This window comes from Delphinus delphis, chromosome 6 (assembly GCF_949987515.2).
Source record: "Delphinus delphis chromosome 6, mDelDel1.2, whole genome shotgun sequence".
Classification (NCBI taxonomy): Eukaryota; Metazoa; Chordata; class Mammalia; order Artiodactyla; family Delphinidae; genus Delphinus; species Delphinus delphis.
Window position 1 is genome coordinate 38,878,136 of NC_082688.1, and position 18,322 is coordinate 38,896,457.

Sequence of the window (18,322 nt, forward strand, 5' to 3'; positions counted from 1 at the left end):
AGGAGGGGTGGGGGTGGACGGGAGGGGAGACAGGGGAGATGGCGGAGATGGAAGCGAGCGGGGTGGGAGAGGAGGGGGGGAGGGGGAGACAGTCCGTTCGGTGCCGCGCTGCCATAGGCTCTGAGGAGGCGTTGCGTCAGCAACCCACGTTGGGCACGGCGCACGCGATTGGCTGACGCGGGCCTTCCCGCTCCCCCCTCCACCAGAGCGGGCCCACGTCCCCCGCCGGCTCGGCGCTCGCGCCCCCCGCCCGCGCGGGGCTGGGCGGGGCCGGCGCTGGTTAGCTCCGGAGTGTGAAACCGCGTGTTAATGTAACCGGCGCGAGAGGCGCGGGCGGCGGCGGCGGCGAGAGCGGCGGCTGCAGGAGCAGCAGCGGCGGCGGCGGCGGCGGCGGGTACCCTGTGCCCCGCGTCCCCGAGGCAGCCGACTGCGCCACCCCCACCTTCGCACGGCCGGGCGGGACCCGCGCCACCAACCCGGACCTCCGGTGGCCCTTGGCGACTTAACCCCCGCCGCGAATACTCCGGACTCGCCCGCGGAGTTTGCCCGCCGGGGAGGGAGGCCGAGCGGTGGAGAGCACTCTTGGACTTTTCCCCACCATCTCTTGGATGTCGTTCCCCGGGTCGTGAGAGAACTTTGCAGTGGGCTGGAGCGCCCTTTGCGGAGAGGCGGACGAAGAGAAGGAAAGAAAGGGGGTCGACAGAGAGGCTCGGAGGAAAGGTCCGGAGCGGTCGCGCCGGCCGTGCAGGACGAGTGCGCGCGGGCCGCGGCGCCCGGATGCGCCCAGGGCTCGAGGAGCAGCGAGAGGCTGCGGGACTGCCCTCCGCGGAGTAGCCCAGGAGGGTTAGGAGGGTTTGTGCAACTGCGGAGAATACCGAGAGCCGGCCGCACTGGGCGTGCCAAGCCGCCTCCCGGCGCGCCCTCCTCACTTTCTCCGCCTCATCGTCATCCCGCGCTCCTCGGCTCGGATTAAGGCTGCGGAGCGCCGGGCGCGGAGCCTCTGCTGCGGCCGGGACCTCGCACCCCGCTGCCTCCAGGGAGCCCGCGGGTGCCTGGTGGTGGGCGCTGCCCGGACCCGCGGCGGTCAGCCCTGTACACCGTCACGTTTGTTTGTGTGGGGTTAGCCCGGAGCGCCGCGCCACCTGCACCTCGCCGGCGGCCGGCGCCGCGGGGAAAACCCGGAAAAGAGGCGGACCCGGAGAATAGCGAAGGAGAGCAGCCCGCCTGGATTTGTTTGCCCGGGACGGCTGCGGCGCACGCGGATCGCCGAGGGGAGCGCGGCGGGAGTCACCGCGCCCCCACCTCCCAGCACGGGCGGCCGAGGCCCGCGGATTGGAGCGTAGCCCTTGCGCCCTCTTCCCGAGTGCCGGCGGCGCCCCGCAGGTTTTTGGTGCAGCCGGGCCCGGGTTGCCCCGTGATGTGGCCCTGAGCGCGGGAGCCCGCACCAGCGGGATCAGGAGCGGCCCGGCGCCGAGTGGCCTGTACGCCCTGCCGAGCGCGCCTGCGTGCGTGGCCAGCGCGCTACCCGCTTTTGCCTGGCTTCCCGGCTTAATTTTCCTCGGCGAGATTAAAGTTGGAAATTGAGCGGAGAATTGAGTTGCCCGGGAACAGAGCCGCGGCCGCCGCCAGAGCGATGTTCCCGCAGAGCCGGCACCCGGTGAGGCGCGGTCGGGTGGCTGAATAGGGAGCAGGGTAGTGGGGGTGGGTGGGTGCTATTGCTTTGGGTGAGGAGGTGGGTGGCTGCTGCATTTTGGCGGAGACCCTGGCTTCCAGGGGTGCTAGGCTTGGGAGGTCCCGGGCCCTCCCCTCCTGTGGTGGGGAGTGGACTGAAACTCTCAATTTCCCCCCTTTGCTCTGGGCTCCCTCCTACTTGACGTCTAGACTGGGCGGGCGGGGCGCTCGGGGAGACTGGGGTTTCTCCTGCGGCCACATCCTCTCCCTTCCCCGAGGCGGGTAGGGCGCCCCCCCTTTGTTTTTCGTCTCGCCTATTTACATGTCAATGCGGCCCCCGTTCCGGCGCGCCTGGAGGTGGCCCCGGCGACACTGGAAACGAGGAGCGTAAGGGGGTTTTCTCCTCTGGTGCCCGGGGTCATTATCGCCCCGGTGAGGCAGAGGGCGGCGGTGTCGACGACAATCTGGCCAGGTCCTCCCCGTTCGCCGCCGGGGAGCCCCTGTCCCTTCAGCCAGGTGACCCGGGCGCGCTTACCGCGCGACCCGCCCTGGAGGCTGGAAGAGGCTCCAAGCCTCTTTAGAAGCTTCGGATCTGGGAGGGTCCACCTTCCCTCTCCCCAAAGTGAAGTGCAAACTCGAGTTTGGGGCTCTGTTTTCCGCCACTTCTAACTTTATTTTTTATGTCCCACCCACTCTTTCGTTCTCTGACTTCTCTATCCAACCGCCCTCATATCCGTCCCTCGGTCCCCCTCGCTGGTCGTCCCTAGACGCCGCACCAGGCTGCAGGCCAGCCCTTCAAGTTCACTATCCCGGAGTCCCTGGACCGGATTAAAGAGGAATTTCAGTTCCTGCAGGCGCAGTATCACAGGTGCGTGTCCGGCCGCGCCCGTTGAGCGGTTGCCCCGGCAGCTCCGTGCCCCTGGTGGTGGCGGCGGCTGTACTTAGTACTTGCGTCCAGGCGGTGGCGTGTGGAGTCGCAGTTAAGACCTGTCATTCACGTTGCCCCCTTTCCCGGCTCTTCCCGGGCCGCCTCTTCTCTTGTCTCCACCTCCTCCCATTGTTTCCCTTTTGCCCGTTTGCTTGTGTTCCAGGGAGCCTTTTTTCGTGTATTTAGGAGTTGCATGAGAACTGTCAATATTTGCACTTCATTTATTTATTTTGCAACAGGCTGAGCTGAAACCTTGGTTCAGTCGATGCCCCAGTTCAGGAGTACAGGTTCAGGGAGGCAAGGCGGGTGTTGAAATCACTGTTGGCCATACTAGAATTGAGTTCTTTGAGGCAAAGTCCATTATGGAGGGTAGATGCTTTCAGTTGTGCCCATCATTAGCGGTGGTGAGGGGGGGTGGGGTGGATGTGTGTAGGGGGAAGCCCACCTGCTTTGGCTTCATTCTGGATTGGTTTGGGTAGGACAGGGCTTGGAGTCACATTTATAGCCGTCTCAGCTTTAGCGTCTTCATGTAATGAGAGCTGCTTCAGAAAATTTATAAATGTAAACTATTTGTAAAGCACCCTGTCCATAGTGGACTTTCTAGAAATGTTAGTTTCTTCTCCTGTTTCTATTAAGTCTTAGCTGATTAGAGCGAAGAAATAACTGTGTAATGACAGTTTTTATTTTTTGTCACACTTGAAAAACACAGATGCTTGGGTGTGAATTTTCTTATTTTGCAGAGGCTTTGTGATTATTGGCCTTTTGTCTACTTGAAGATAATAATCTCTAGAGCTTGAAGCATACCTGCCTACACTATGTTTACCAAGCAGGGAAGACTTCAACGTACCTCATTGCAGAAGCTATGTAACATGTTTTGGCAGGGAATTAAAAAACAAAGGTTTTAAAAGGGACCAACAATTGTAGAAGTAACTTTACAGGTACAGTTTTCAAACCTAGAGACTATTTGAGTTGGCAGAGATGGCCTATGCCTGAGACTGAAGGTTGTGCAAAGGCCAGGTTTTGGTGAAGTCCACGGAAGCAAACTCTGATGCAGGGAAGCAAGTACGAGTGAACAGATGACCATGAGGAGAAATCAGTCTTCTGAGTAGATCAGAGGTCTTGACAGATTTTTTTCGTTCTTGGCATGAGACCAGGTCTGCACCAAGAAGAAAAAGAATAGCTGCAGAGTGGATACCTTGTACTGTTCTCCTTATTCCTTTTTTCCCTATTAAATGCAAGGACAAAGCTTTTGGGTGTTTACCTAGATAGTTTATGGTTTTTCCAAATTGGTCTGTGTTTTTACTTGAAGTGCAAATATGTGAGGCAGATGTTAAAACAAGTGACATAATGTTTACATTAAGTTGCCTGTTTTGTTTTCGTAGCCTTAAATTGGAATGTGAGAAACTGGCAAGTGAAAAGACAGAAATGCAGAGGCACTATGTGATGGTAGGTATCAAAGATGAGGCTTTTTTCCTTTTCACATAATATTAACAAATATGGGTTCTCGGCATTACGAAATGTGAGTTAATGAAATGCTTGGTTCTTTTTTCTTTTTTACAGTATTATGAAATGTCATATGGATTAAACATAGAAATGCATAAACAGGTAAGCTTTAGCAAAATCTCAAATTGAAATGCAAAGTAAGTCATGATTTTATTATACTGGCTTTGTCCTCAAGAGTGGGGGGGATTTGTATGCCATTTTTCAGCCTTGGTTTCCCTTCCTGCAAATTGGTGGCAGTATTCTGCAGCAGGAACTGCTTCTTGACATTATAGAATGTTTAAGTTACTAGGTGAGAGGTACTTTGGAAGTGTAAACTAGCCTGTTTATAGGCAGGTAGGAATTGAGGCTCTGACTTGACTTTTCTGCCTGGATACATTTATTTTCCTCTTGAAAGATCTGTGTATCCTGTAGAGTTCTGAAGTTCATAATAGCTAATGTTTTTATGCTGATTTGGAAAGAAGTGTGAATCTCTGTGGGAAAGAAGGGTATTTGGGAGTGTCCTTATTCAGGTTAAACAAGGTATATGACTAACTATGGAGTTCTCCCTATGCTTTGGGGCTGCATAAAGCAACACTCAGGATCAGTGGCTTATTAGCAAACATTTTTTTGAAAAATGTCTCAGTTGATGCACGTTTGGAGGTGAAAAAAGCATCCTTTTATGACCACAGCATATGTTGGGCGTTGCTTCAGTCCTAGTGGTTTTAAAAGCATGAAAAGATTAGTGACTAGAAAGCTCGAGCTATGACTATGAGTTTGCAAGTTCCCATAAAATTCACACTTATGGCTACTATAATGGTGTATAAAAAGAGTATTGAGCTGGAACAAGGCACTAAGGATCTCATAAGTGAAGAAAAGCTAAATGATTGCTCAGCCCAAAGGACCCTCGATTGAGTAGTCATTGTCTGCCAAAGAAAGCATTAATGGCAGGGTGTAAGTATTTCGGAGATATGCTGACATTCACTTTTTCATCAAGACTCTGGTACAATAAGTCTTTTAGAAATCGATTGCCTCTTAAAAAATTATCATCAGATGAAGTTGCACAGTTGGACACATTTCAAAGTGCAACAATACAATTCTTACTTGATGTATATGTGCTATTTCATCTCAAACCCTTGTTTCATTAAATTAAAGAGCATGGCTGACCGGCGGGGGCACGGTGGAGAAATTGATTAGTTCAGCCTTCAGATCTTCCTTATATTCAAAGACTTTCATTAAGCAAGTGTGTTTCAGAGTTGAATTCTGCTTTTGTAACTCTGCGCTCTTTGATTTTTAATTAATCATAGATTTCATAATGTTAATTTATCGTCAAGTACCTTAGATCTGTTCTCAGTTATGTGTTTGGAAGGAGATAGTTAAGTTCAGGGCCTTTCATTAACAATGTAATTGGGCCTTTAAAAGTGCTGATTTTATTCTGATTTGCAAAGTTGGTAGCCTAGTTTATGTTGGGTTTGTGCCTTTGTTTCTGTGTGCTTAAATGACTAGTGCCTGATTGAGGCAATTGTAACTTGTTGATAGTAATTAAGCTAGAAGATATATGGTGATTTAAATTAATTACACAAATAGATTTGGTCAAGCAGTTCTAACCTGCCACTTTTTTTTTTTTTTTAAGTTACCGTAAAGGCACATTTTTTTCCCCCAACAAATATTCTGGAAGGGTAAGGGGAGATTGAGCTTTCTCTTAAACTCATGAACTCAGAGGATTTAATAACCTCACCGACTCCATACAAGGGAATGCCACCTCTGTGTGATGTGTGCTGGTGCTGGATTTATGGGGGGAGCTACAGGAGGTGTGAAATTCTTCTGGGTTCCTGTAGGTTGCTTGGTGGAGTGACCTCTTCTTTATCGCGTAGGAAGAAGGAAGAAGGGGCGAGGAGGGTCGGGAACCCCATGGTGTGAAAATAGTTTTCTAATGAGTTTCTGTATTCCGTCGGGCATTTGTGGGTATATATCGTCTGTCCGTGAGCCAGTGTGCATTAATAATATGCTTAGTAATTTGAAAGATGTGAAAAGCTGAGAGACGCTGTGTTCTTCATAGTAGGATATTAAGCCCCCTGAAACTTAGTTTATATTGTAAATGCTGACAGACCCTTAACTAGAGTGGTATGCAGAACAGTGCTGTAATTCAGTTTAAAGTGGCCTTACATTTGAAAAACATGCTTCTGAATGTCACACATTAATAATAAGTTCTGAGGAGGCATTTGGTGCAGCTAGTAATCATAATTCTTATTAAAACTGGTGACGTCTGGCCCCCAGGGTGTAGCCAGGCTCAAATTGATGCTTTTTGCCGCCTGATCACCAGCATGGCCTAAGTGCTCATTATATTGTAGAGAGGGCCTTTGGAGCTCTCATTAGATTTGACAGGAATTCTCTCTAGGGGGAAACTGGGCATTAGCGAGACTCCTGACAGGCTGAAATTAGTCCTGCTTTATGGCTTATAACCAAATGCTAGCAAGGCATCATCAGGGGACAGAAAAAATTGTCATTTCTGACAACATCTTTGTTACTGAAAAAAAATGCAGTGATGGGGAAACTTTGCGCGGAGAGAGCTTTAATGTTGTTAAGATTTGTCTCCAGTGTGATGACCGCTCTCCTCCCCACCTTTCAGCGGCTTTGTTGGAGGAGTGAGTTTGAGAGGTTTCAGTGTCAAATCTCGCCACCGATTTTTCCGTGTGGAAGTTTTAAAGTGGAAGTGCGTCCAAATCAAGAATGGTATAATTGTGGTTTCCTTACTTGGTTTGGTGCCCGCAGTCTGTGTTTATGTTGTGTCAACACTTCCTGATAAGCCTTCCCCTCACTTTCTCTGCTGCTATTTGTGGCTGGTTACCGAAAAGTCAATGAAATCAGGATGGTCATGGATATTTAAATCTTTAATCGTAGCATGAAGACAAAAATATTTTTCCTTTGAGCCTTTTATAGATTCTTGCCTGTCCTCTTTTCAGGTAGGTCGTGTAAACTCTAGATATCTCTATACAGAGAGGTGGAGACTCTTCATAAAAGATGGAGCCATTCTGATACCACCAGTGTTAGGGTACATGAAAAAGTAGCAGGTTAACGTGAGTCTAATTGTGTTTGAGGGCTGTGCCTAGTGTGTTTGGCAGTGTGATATTTAAAGTTTTTTTTCTGTCATGTGGAGTGGTATTACCTCCTTTGATATTTTGGGGAATAAGATGCACTGTAAGTACTTGTCTAAGCCTGATTTATCCCACTTGTATACCTTTTCAGCACACTGATGAAGCCGTGCCATAAGTTGTCATTGGTGGCGTGAATTTGTACAGCACTTAGTTTTCAAAAGCGATTTGCCTCATCCTGTGAAGTAGATTGGGTGGTAGGTGTTAGATTGGGTAGGTGTTTTGCTCTGCCTGCAACTTTGGGTGCGTGCTCAGAGTCTGGGACTTGTCAGGGCCAAGCATCTATTTAAGCTTGAGTTTGGCTCACTCGGTTCCCAATTCAGCGCTTCTTCCCTGTCTCCCTCCTCCCCCACTGCCATTGGAGCATGAGGCCAGTGGTGGAATCACCCTTGGGCCTGTGCTTAGCGACCCAAGTCTACCCCACTGCGTGCCTGTTCTCAGTGTTTGTCTGTTTTGATCAACTTCATCATTTGTGAGACACCTTGGGGTGAGCCTCGTGTTCTAAAAATTAGGAAAATCAGCAGTACTGACTGGTCTGTGGGGACCACAGCTGTGGGTAGGTAGGAAGTTGTAACCAACTGAGCAGTACTGTCCGCAGGTTAAAATGAGTCGAAGAACCAAAGAAAATTTGAAACGTGTTATCGGGGCTCTGGTTGAGCCCCAGTGACGCAGTGAGTTTGATCATTTACTTTGCCTCTCTGTGCCTGTGTTCTTCTGAAGGCAGGCAGGGAGTGCTTAGGGCTCTCCAGGGTGGTGGAAGAATTTAAAAATAAATGAAAGGACTAGCTCTGAAAGGAAAGTATTCTGCAATCCTGATGGTGGGGTGGGGAAGGAGAGGAGAAAGAGAAAAAAAAAAACCAGACGAGAGCTGAACATTTCCAAACTCTGTGTGATAGTTCAGCAAGCACAGTGTCTCAGACCGTATAAATTTTGGAGTGAAACTGCTTTCACAGTTTTGATGTGTGCTTTAAAGTTTCTCTTTAGAAAGAAATGGTTCTTTAGTAGTGTTTTAAAAGTGTTAAGGTGGAACGGTTAGGGATTCACCTGTGGGTTAATTCCTTAGATGGGACTCTTACTATTTGTACGTTTTACCTTTCTTCCTGTTTTTAAACCATTGGGTTTTCAGTCTGCAGTTTCTCATTTTGAGATTTTTTTTTTTTTTAAGTCAGTATCTCAGAATGGAACTGACCAGCTGGAGTGTAGGAACTTAGAGTTAAGCCCCACCTTGTAATACAAAGAAGGTAGCTGTCTTCAAGGTTGGAGTGGTCCCCCACTTGATTTCATTAGCCAGGCCTGTCCTTTACAAGTAGGAGTTAAGAGATAAAGCTCCCTGTGTTTAGAACCTAGATTCCGAGGTGCAAGATTAGCCTTTGTTTTTTATTGGCAAGCGGGGCGGATTCTTCACTCCTTAAGCAGCACCCTCCTGACCCCTTCCACAGCTGGGCTAGTTGCAGATTTCTGTCCAGGGCCTGGCCTAGGGTGAGGTGAGTGAGGCCTTTGCCTCCGGCACAGAGTTGAAAGGAGGTGTCAAAAAGTTTAGCACTCAAGGTGAACAGTATTTTTAAAGTTCAAAATTAAAACCAAAAAACCCATGAGGAACAAAATGTCAGCATTTTATGTAAGGACAGGATGTGATAGGGTCGGGTGAGGCCAGGGAGGCACGTGTTGGGTCAGAGAACCTCCCTCCCCTCCCCTTTGTTCTGCCATCTCCAGAGGGCTGGGCTGAGGCCCGAATGTCCCGCTGATCTCTGGGATCTACCTTGGTGTAAGATAGAGTGGGTTAAGGTCACTTATTTAGGGATTTCAGTTAGTGACTGGGTGAGTCATTAACAAGGTGCCTGGCCCTGGTTTCCGCCCGCTCTGTAAAAAGGGTTAGACTAGGCGGGCCCTAAAGTAGGGCTCCTCTCACCAGAGGGGACTCATTCCTCCAGAGGCATGAGTCCCCGCCAGGCTTCGGAACCCAGCACCTTGTGTGTGTCAGTTAAGGAGAGTCTGTCCAGGGGCCTTCAGATGTTCCTCCAAATAGTGTTTATTAAGAAACACAGAAAGGAAAATCTGTTCCTTTAGCAAATATTTAAATAAATCATGTTGTGTGGTAGTTACCCTAAAGATACATTCAATTACTGGCTCCTGGAACCATTTTGAGTTTTGCCAAATCTACGTCTTCAGCTTTTCTATTAAACTTCTGTGGTCTCTAGAAGTGGATTAAACTAAGAAACTGACTGGACTCTCATTGAGGTTTGATTGACTCAGTCATGTCCCGTGCCACCCCCCCCCCCCCCCCCCCCCGCCACCCTTCCTGTCCATGGTGCTTACTGTTGCTTCAGGTTTTTAAGAATTGAAATTCTCAGGACTGGTACTTTTAATGTGGAATATTTGGTGTAATGGTTTTTAATTAAACTTTAGAGAGCTGTTTTGGGAAGTTGGCTTACTGGACAAGATTAGGCATTTATAGCTTCAGCATAGTGTTTGCTGATGGGATCGGTGAGTTCTGTAGTGAGAAGTGTGCCGTAGGATTGTTCCATGAACGTGGCTTTGATGTTTGAAGTAGAGTCTGTGTTTGTGGGGGGGTGTGGGTGTAGGCGTGGGCCTTCAGGTGGGGGAGAGATTTTCTAATTTTTTTCTGAGGCATGGTTTGATCAGAAAAATGAAAAAAGATTACCAAAATTTTAACGTAAGTTAAGAGATTCATATGTTACCATTCACTTGGTTAAAGAAAAAATGGTCTCTAAAATTGTTTGAAAAACCACCATGATTACAGAACTGCTCAGTTTATAGAGCACCCAGTCACCATAACACTTTTTGTGAAACTCCAAGAAACGTTGACAGAAAGTTTTAACCTGTGATTTCACACAAGTCTGTATTTCACTATTTTGCATTTCAATTTTTAGTAACTACTAAGTTTTTAATTCTGTTTGTCTGCTTTGAAGCAACATACAGTCATAACCATGAGAACACTGTTTACCCCCCTTCCCCAGCATGTTTTCATACTAAGTATAACAAACACAGTTTTTTAGTTTTTCTAGTAGTATTATTTGCTACTTAGTCATTTTTGACCACAAAATATGTTCGCGAGGAAAGGGTAGTATGAAGCTTATTTTGGGTATAAGGAAAAAATAAGCTAGAAGAATTCTATGCCTTGAATCGATTTTTTCATCTGCCGAATAGAGAAAAACTGCTATTGAGTGGTAGGTGTACATTGCTGTGCACGCCGGAAGGGTAGTGCACCTATTTCCAATAGATACTCATTAGATAATCATTATTCACTTGATAAAGCAGAATCAGTTGTCTTTGAGAATGTAGGTACATTTGAACTTGTGTGTCCAACTCATGCAGTTTGTTAAACCGCTGAAATACATGTGGTACTAGACCGGGTTCTTTGTTTTGGTTTGTTTTGTTTTGTTTTGGCTGCACCGCACAGCTTACAGAATCTTACTTCCCCAGCCAGGGATTGAACCCATGCCCTCAGCAGTGAAAGTGTGGAGCCCTAACCACTGGACAGCCAGGGAATTCACTGGACTGGGTTTGATATTAGTGTCATTGCTGATCTAACTAGCTTATTAGTCTGTGGTATTTTGTGCAGCCTGTCAGTAAAAAGTTTAAAAACATATCCCTAGACTTGTTTACTTATAATTTATAAGTTCTATAAATATGTTACTGTACTGGTATGTTGTATACATGTATAATACATGGAAATTTTAAATGAAGGGGTTAAAATCAAAGTTCTTATATTCTCAGTGCTCCCTATTGGCTTGTCCAGAGTGGCCCCTGGGACACTCCCACTCCACGGTCAAGACCACTAGCCCACATTTTAAACAGCCTTGGAACGCTCGCCCTGGAAAGGAACACCTTTAAGGTGGTGAATGCAGAATTCCTTTAGGGGCGTGGGTCTTTTGGCCTCCTAGGTATGCCTGTTTTTTTCTGATTTTGACTTCCCACTCCGGTAATTGCCTCTTTGCCCATCACTCACAGCCTTGTGTATCTGCCTCTGGTTATTGTCTCTGCCAGTCTTACTTGGTTACCTCTGTCCTCTTCCCTCCAGGCCCTTTAATCCAGCCAGATGGGTCCCTCCTTCATACCTAAAATATGTTTTGTGTTTTTCTGTTTTCCTAAAAGTCCAGGCTATTTTGTCAAACTTCACATGGCCTCCTTCAGTATCCTTCAAGGTCTAGTTCAGATACCAACGCTGCCTGTTTACTTCAAGGTCTTCCATGGCTGCTCCAACAGGAGGCTGTCACATCGCTTATTGTTGCTCTGATTTTTGTAGTATTGTTTTTTCATGTGCCTTTTTCTGTTATTCCAGCTGTGTTGCAGTCTGCTTGAGGCTTGAATTTGAGACTTGCATCCTCCCTTCCCAGTGAGTTCGAGTAGGCATTTAAGTAGCATTTAATGTGCCCCTTAGGTAGAGCGGTAGTTGTCACTGTTTTGGATCCTGAACCCGTATGAAAATCAGGTGAAAGCTGCTTGGCAAAAAAAAAAGTACACCTTTTAATACACAAGATAGCTTTGCCCAACAATTTTGGCTGTTTGTGGACATCTTAAGATCTTTCAGCAAGTCCTTGGAATCCAGATTAAAAACTTGGATCTGCAGTACCAGTGTGGCTCCTTATGCTAAAATTAAGAATGAAATGTTTGGTTTCACTAGATGTTTTATCGGATTACAGTTCTAATCTCATCCAGGCACTTTTGCTCAGTTGTTTTTCTTTTGGAAAAGTGATTTATAGTCAAATATCCGCTGAGGCTTCTTAATGGGGAGTTTAATTATGGTAATATATTTGGGTTTGTAGTAAAAAAAAAAAAAAGAGAGAGAGAGAGAGAAAACAAAAGTAGCATGTTTCTGAGGCCTGGGTTTCCTTGTGAATTGAATGTGTGCACGCATCACCGCCCTGGGAACCACTGCTCATCTCCTAAGGGTGACCACAGCCACTAATAGAGCTGTGGGTAAGTTGCATTACACGCTTCTCCAAGGCATTAGACTTGACTTAGTCACTAGGTTTCTTAATAATAATGATTATACCCACTGATTATTTACTTAAAAGTCTTTACAGAGTCCCTCCCCCCGCCCCAAACACTTTTGTTATGAAGAATTTCAACTATACAGAAAAGGAGAGAGAGTACAGTGAACACCCTGTATTATACCCACCTATTTGATACCAGGAGTCTATAAGGTAACGTTTTTTGTAACATCGGCCTGTCACGTATCTTGCATATAGCTTTTGCCCTCCCCTCACCCGAAAGATAAATAGATAATTCAAGCCTTTCTTTAGCAGCCAACTCCATTTGAGACTGATGCACATGAAAGTGGGAGTTTCTCAGGTACACTTTAAGAATTCCATCCGAACAGGTGTTCATAGCATATTATAACATTTTCCTCGTTAACTTGCCTTTTCGTTCTTGGCATGGTTGTATTAGATGATGCACCATTATGTGGTGTCAGGGTGCTTGCTTTTCAGCTGTCACCTGAATGCAGAGGTTCGTACTTAAACAGAAAAGCCAGATTCCCCTTCCCAAGCCCTTGTACCTTTTGGCCTTTGATGACGCCCCTTTAAGATGTGATAAGCATATTCACTGGGGGAACAGCTTTAGTGTTTATGGGTGGGAAACCAGGATGTGATTGTGCAAAAGGACTCTGATTTTGAACTTTGTGTGGATGGAAGCTGTCCTGGTGGAGAATTTAGGTTGGCCTCAGAGGCCGTGGGTGGTATAGGGGTGTGAAGTACCAGAAAACAAAACCTCTTTGAGGACCCCAGCATGTGGAGGAGGCTCTCCAAGGCTAGGGCCTCCAGGAGCGCAGCCTTTGTCTGTCCTTGGCGCCCTCTTGATGCCTTGAGTAAACAGTCGGGCAGAGCCTCTTACAAGTAAGGTGACCGGCCAGTGTATTGACACGCACAGACACAATAGAAAACTGCATTAGGAGGCGAGCCATTGGGATTTGCAGTAAATATATTACAGAACACAAGTGACTTGCCGATACTGCTTGTTTAGCAGTTTGCAAGGGCAATGGCAGTATGGATTTTTGAATTAGAAGGGAAGGGCTGTTCTTTCTCTGTGCAGGAACATCTAGTTGATGGCTGGGGAGAAAATTGATTTAGAGAACAAAATGCAGCCGCCTTTATTTGTGCCACTTGAAAGGCTTCTATGGATTAGTGAGTGAAAATAAAAAGGTCGCTCTCAGTTTAGGGAAGGGGGTCTTAACATTGATCTGCATCTTGGTCTGGTATGGAGAGAATAATGGATGGGCCACCGGGATGGAGGAAGGGTGTCCAGTGCCCGCGCAGCCTACAGCTACAGGTGCCCGCTCGGTTCTCAGACAGTTGTCTATTTCAGCAGTTTGGCTTTCAAAAGTCAGCTTCTTGGGTTTATTGTAGAGTAAGCTTATTTGGGACATTAGAGTAAGTAGTCATAGCTCCATCCATTGAGCTCCTTGTGCCCTAGGAACTGTACTGTAGGCGCTCTCTGTAAATCCTTCCAGTCTCCCTTGGATACTAATTATTCCTCCTTACAAAGAAAGAACAGGCTAGAACGGGGGTCCATTAGCCGTCCGAGGTCTGTTAGGATCCGGGCCGCACAGCAGCAGGTGAGCGGCGGGGGAGCAAGCGAAGCAAAGCTTCATCTGCCACTCCCCGTCGCTCGCACTATCACCTGAATCATCCCGCCCGCCCCCCAGTCTGTGAAAAATTGTCTTCCACAGTAGCAGTCCCTGGTGCCAAAAAGGTTGGGGACCGCTGGGCTAGAAGGTTAGGGGATGACAGTAGCACCTGCTGGATAGGGTAGTTATCAGGATTGAGTGAGTTTCTGTGTGCAGGAGTCTGGCACTTGGGCACTCTCAGGACAGCTGTTCTCAAAATCTGTTACCTAAATCTATTATTGTCCCTTTAAAACTGTACCCTGCCCTTGGAATTCTAGGCCATGATTCCATCTTGTTTTTCCAAGCCCAGTTTCCTTCCTTCCTGCATCTGAACTGTTCACTTTTCATTATTTCTCCTCAATTACAAAGTTTTTTTATTCTCAGATCAGAAGCATTTATCTCTAAGCTCCAAAGGAGACTTCTTTTTAGGTTCCTATTGGCAATCTCTGTTGTCTAAAGAATCCAGAGGAATTAAGATGCCTTATTTAAGCCAAACAGCAAAATGTACCCTTGGAAGGCAACAGCCTTAAGTTAATACGACTACCAGTGAGAATAGCCTTGTGTTGAGTTTTTTCATTTAAGGGGATGGATGAACAACAAAGAGGATTTGGTTCATTTTATTGAAGTGAGTTTTGGCAAAATAAAGGATGGGAGGTGCGTTTCTGATTTTTTTATTTTTAATGAAATGTGGAAAATCCAACTTTGAATTTGAAGAGAGTTTTGTCATCTTGAAAAAAAAGGGGTGTGTGTGTGTGTGTGTATGTGTGTGTGAATTACATGACCGAGTTGTTGCTTTGTTGGAGAAAAAAAAATTGTGCGCCTTGATGATATATACATATGTATAGTTTTATTTTGGCTATGAAAACTTGTGAAGTGTGTGCAGAAGTTTGAGTAGATAATTGTGTTGCAGTATTCTCCAGGTACTACGTGGGCTTGAGATTTCTGTGGACTGTCAATTCACAGCTGCTGCTTATGTGCTAATATTTGAGGAAGCAGGGAAAACACAGGAGGGAGAAAAGCCAGGGCCATTGGGATTAGACAGACTGGGAGTTTAGGCTGTTGACTCTTATTGCCAAGCATGATGCAGTAGCAACTTTTTGTAAGTATTTGGGATAAAAGAGGACACAGTCGACAATACCTGCCAATACCTGCTCTCACACTTGCTTGAAAGCTCGGCTGCCTGCTGACATCGGTGTGCTGAGAAGCTCCACGTTGCGTCTGTTTGTGTTTAGCTTGAGTCCTGAAGTCCTCTGAGTGTCTGTACGGGAAGCACGAGGTTCTTGACAACCCCTTCGGCCTGCCAGTTGGCCTGGGTTCCAGAGCCTTTTCCTTTTGTAACCCGGCTGGCTCTCTTACAGTGCCTGGGCCCTGAGCTCCCGTGGAGCAAATCTCTTTGCACAGCTACTGAGGAGATTGGAATTGGACCACTGAAATGTGTCCAACTTCTGTACTTTTTAGCTGACCAAAGGCCAAAATCATACCACTAACTCAAGAGCGGAACTGCTGACTTTGAAATCTTATAAGAAATCTGTATTTCATAATTGACTGCCCTGGATGCTGTGATACTCGTGAATTAAATGAAATAATAAGGGGGTGTCACATTTCAACTGTGGATTTCTCTAAGGGTGCAGAGATTTTTGAACTGGTTGCTAAATCTGTGTTCATTCTTATTTCTTACAATGTATCAGATGTAGCTTTGCCCACCTAAAAGAGCCCCAGGCAAATCAGTGTTGGTGTACTACTGTCATCTTGTGCAGCCATTGTTTTGCTCATGATTTTATCATAAGGGCAAATAACCCCAAAATGCTGTGGTTTTTATTTTATTATTATTTTTTCTGATTAGCATGCAGAATTATTCTTGTCAGTTTCCCTCAAAGTACTGAAATTGATCAAGGTTTACATGGAATGAGCACCAATTGTTCCTTCTCAAATTAAAATAGTATAAAAGGGGGCTTTTGAGTAGAGTTTGCACAGTGAGAATATTGGTATTGACACCACTTACACTTTGGAGTATAGTTTGAAGACCAGATTCTACTGTGTGTTGCATACTGGTTGATATGGCTGTAAAGAGGAGATGAATGTGGCTACTTTTCCAAGTCTATTACTCAGGAGGACTGTAAATTTGATTGGCTGTTACAATTCTAGCAGAATCATTCGATTTGAGAGCAATAGAAAGATAAGATATCCAATTACCCAAATGATTTGCAGGGTTAGCCAACGTTGTCATGGAGACACGAGTTGGAACAAATTAAATTTTAAGCAATAAAATAATCTTAAAGCCCGTCTGGGAACAAGAAAATTTGGCAGTGGCACTTACCTGAATTGAATCTTAGCTTGACACGATGTTGTTTGACATTGATATACTGTGGGGGCCTCAACTTATATATGGTACAGCCATTACCTTCAAAAAAGGAGCTTGGCCTCACCGGTAAAGGGGAGTATTAGTGTAAAGTTAGGATATTAACATTTATTCCACGGCTTAAATGATAATTGGGCTCTGGGTTCCCAGGAATATTTTGTATTTAAGGATTGAAATGCCTTAATAAGGATTAAGCAGCATTAATTGGACACTTGGAAAAAAAGACTTATTTTGCAGCAGCGCAGTTTTTGGAACTGCTGTTCCCCTTTGTGTGTGTGTTAGCAGACGTAATAGAAATCGTGTGGATGTCTTTTGGTGGGGGGGTGGAGGTGTAAGCATGCATATATTTGCATGTACAAATAAGGAGATTTCTGGCACATGCCCCAGCTCTGCAGATGATTCTCCGTATTCGTTAAAATTTCTGCTTTGCAGTACTGCTTGCAGACTGGAAAATTACTTTCCAAACTTGAGCTGATGACCTAAAACCTGAGTAAGTGTCAGTCTGGGGCTTAGAAGGTTATTTCCCCTTATTAATGTATTGTTTAACTGGTTCCTGGCTTGTGCTGCGGATTTGAAAACAGCCGAGTAGCCCAGAAGGAGGGAGGCTTTTTATCCACATGTCTATTAGACAGATGGAGATGGAAATTGGTCTGAGGTCAAGCCATTTGCAGCGTTCTCACAGCCTTCGATTTTCCTCTCATCCTCACCGCAGATCATCTCAAATGATTCAGTAATGACCAAAAGTGCAACATTGACCTTTATTCCTGGTGGATTACTGTGTTTCACAGTCCAAATGGCAGGAAGTCTATTCTGTTCTTCCAGAAGGAGGTCGACATTATTGAGCCAGCCCAGCCCTGTGGGAACCACACGAGTGCAGACCAGTGTAACACAATACGTGGGTTAAATTTGGTTTCTTGTGCTCTGGGAAACAAGAATTGACATGTCCTGAACCCACATAATTAATGGGAGAATATCTAGGATGCTTTCTAAAAACACACACAAGCACAGAAATTGATTTGTCCACTTGTAAAATAACTGGTGAGTGATACGAGTGATAACTTCTGGTGGCCCCTGGTTTAGAAATTGTTCTCACTTCCGTGACCCAATGTTCTTTTTTAAAATTTATTTATTTATAAATTCTTTTATTTTTGGCTGCGTTGGGTCTTCGTTGCTGCACGCGGGCTTTCTCTAGTTGCGGCAAGCAGGGGTTACTCTTCGTTGCAGTGCGCGGGCTTCTCGTTGCGGTGGCTTCTCTTGTTGCGGAGCACGGGCGCTAGGCACGCGGGCTTCAGTAGTTGTGGATCGCGGGCTCTAGAGCACAGTCTCAGTAGTTGTGGCGCACGGGCCCAGTTACTCCGTGGCATGTGGGATCTTCCTGGACCAGGGCTTGAACCTGTATCCCCTGCATTGGCAGGAAGACTTTTAACCGCTGTGCCACCAGGAAAGCCTGACCCAGTGTTCTCTTATCCCTTCTTGTTTAATGCTTCCCCAGTAAATCTTAGACAACACGTTATAACACTGTATCATTTAAAAATTACAAGTTGAGGGACTTCCCTTGTGGTGCAGTGGTTAGGAATCCGCCTGCCAATGCAGAGGACATGGGTTCAATCCCTGGTCCAGGAAGATCCCACATGCCACGGAGCAACTAAGCCTATGAGCCACAACTGCTGAGCCCACGTGCCGCAGCTACTGAAGCCCATGCACCTAGAGCCCGTGCTCCACAACAAGAGAAGCCACCGCAGTGAGAAGCCCGTACACCACAAAAAAGAGTAGCCCCCGCTCACCGCAACTAGAGAAAAACCTGTGCGCAGCAACGAAGACTCAATGCAGCCAAAAATAAATAAATAAAATACAAAAATTAAAAAAAAAATTACAAGTTGATATGATTGGTCGTAAGGGGGTTTTTCTTTATATACTTTTCATTATGTATACTCCTGGTCAATCCAAGTGACCCTGAGTAAATTATCCTCATAGAGCACACTTTGTTTTCCTGAACTTAGCTTGATTGTTATCTTGGAGAAATGATGATTATTTTTCTCTTGCTTAGATTTCTCTGTGGATTGTATTGTGTTGTGATGATCAGTTTATTTTGTTTTTTTAAGAGT

At 46.1% G+C, this 18,322-nt stretch overlaps 1 protein-coding gene across 2 annotated transcripts in view; it reads left to right on the top strand.

Moving 5' to 3' along the window:
* The first annotated feature begins 1,529 nt into the window (after positions 1-1,529).
* LOC132427276 (transducin-like enhancer protein 1) overlaps positions 1,530-18,322 on the top strand; it is an 88,810-nt gene continuing 72,017 nt past the window's right edge. For both annotated transcript variants that reach the window (XM_060014586.1, XM_060014587.1), the window contains exons 1-4: positions 1,530-1,657; positions 2,439-2,539; positions 3,982-4,045; positions 4,160-4,204. In XM_060014586.1, coding sequence (XP_059870569.1) covers positions 1,634-1,657; positions 2,439-2,539; positions 3,982-4,045; positions 4,160-4,204 — 234 coding nt within the window. In that variant the 5' untranslated portion in view covers positions 1,530-1,633. The remainder of the gene's footprint in view (positions 1,658-2,438; positions 2,540-3,981; positions 4,046-4,159; positions 4,205-18,322) is intronic.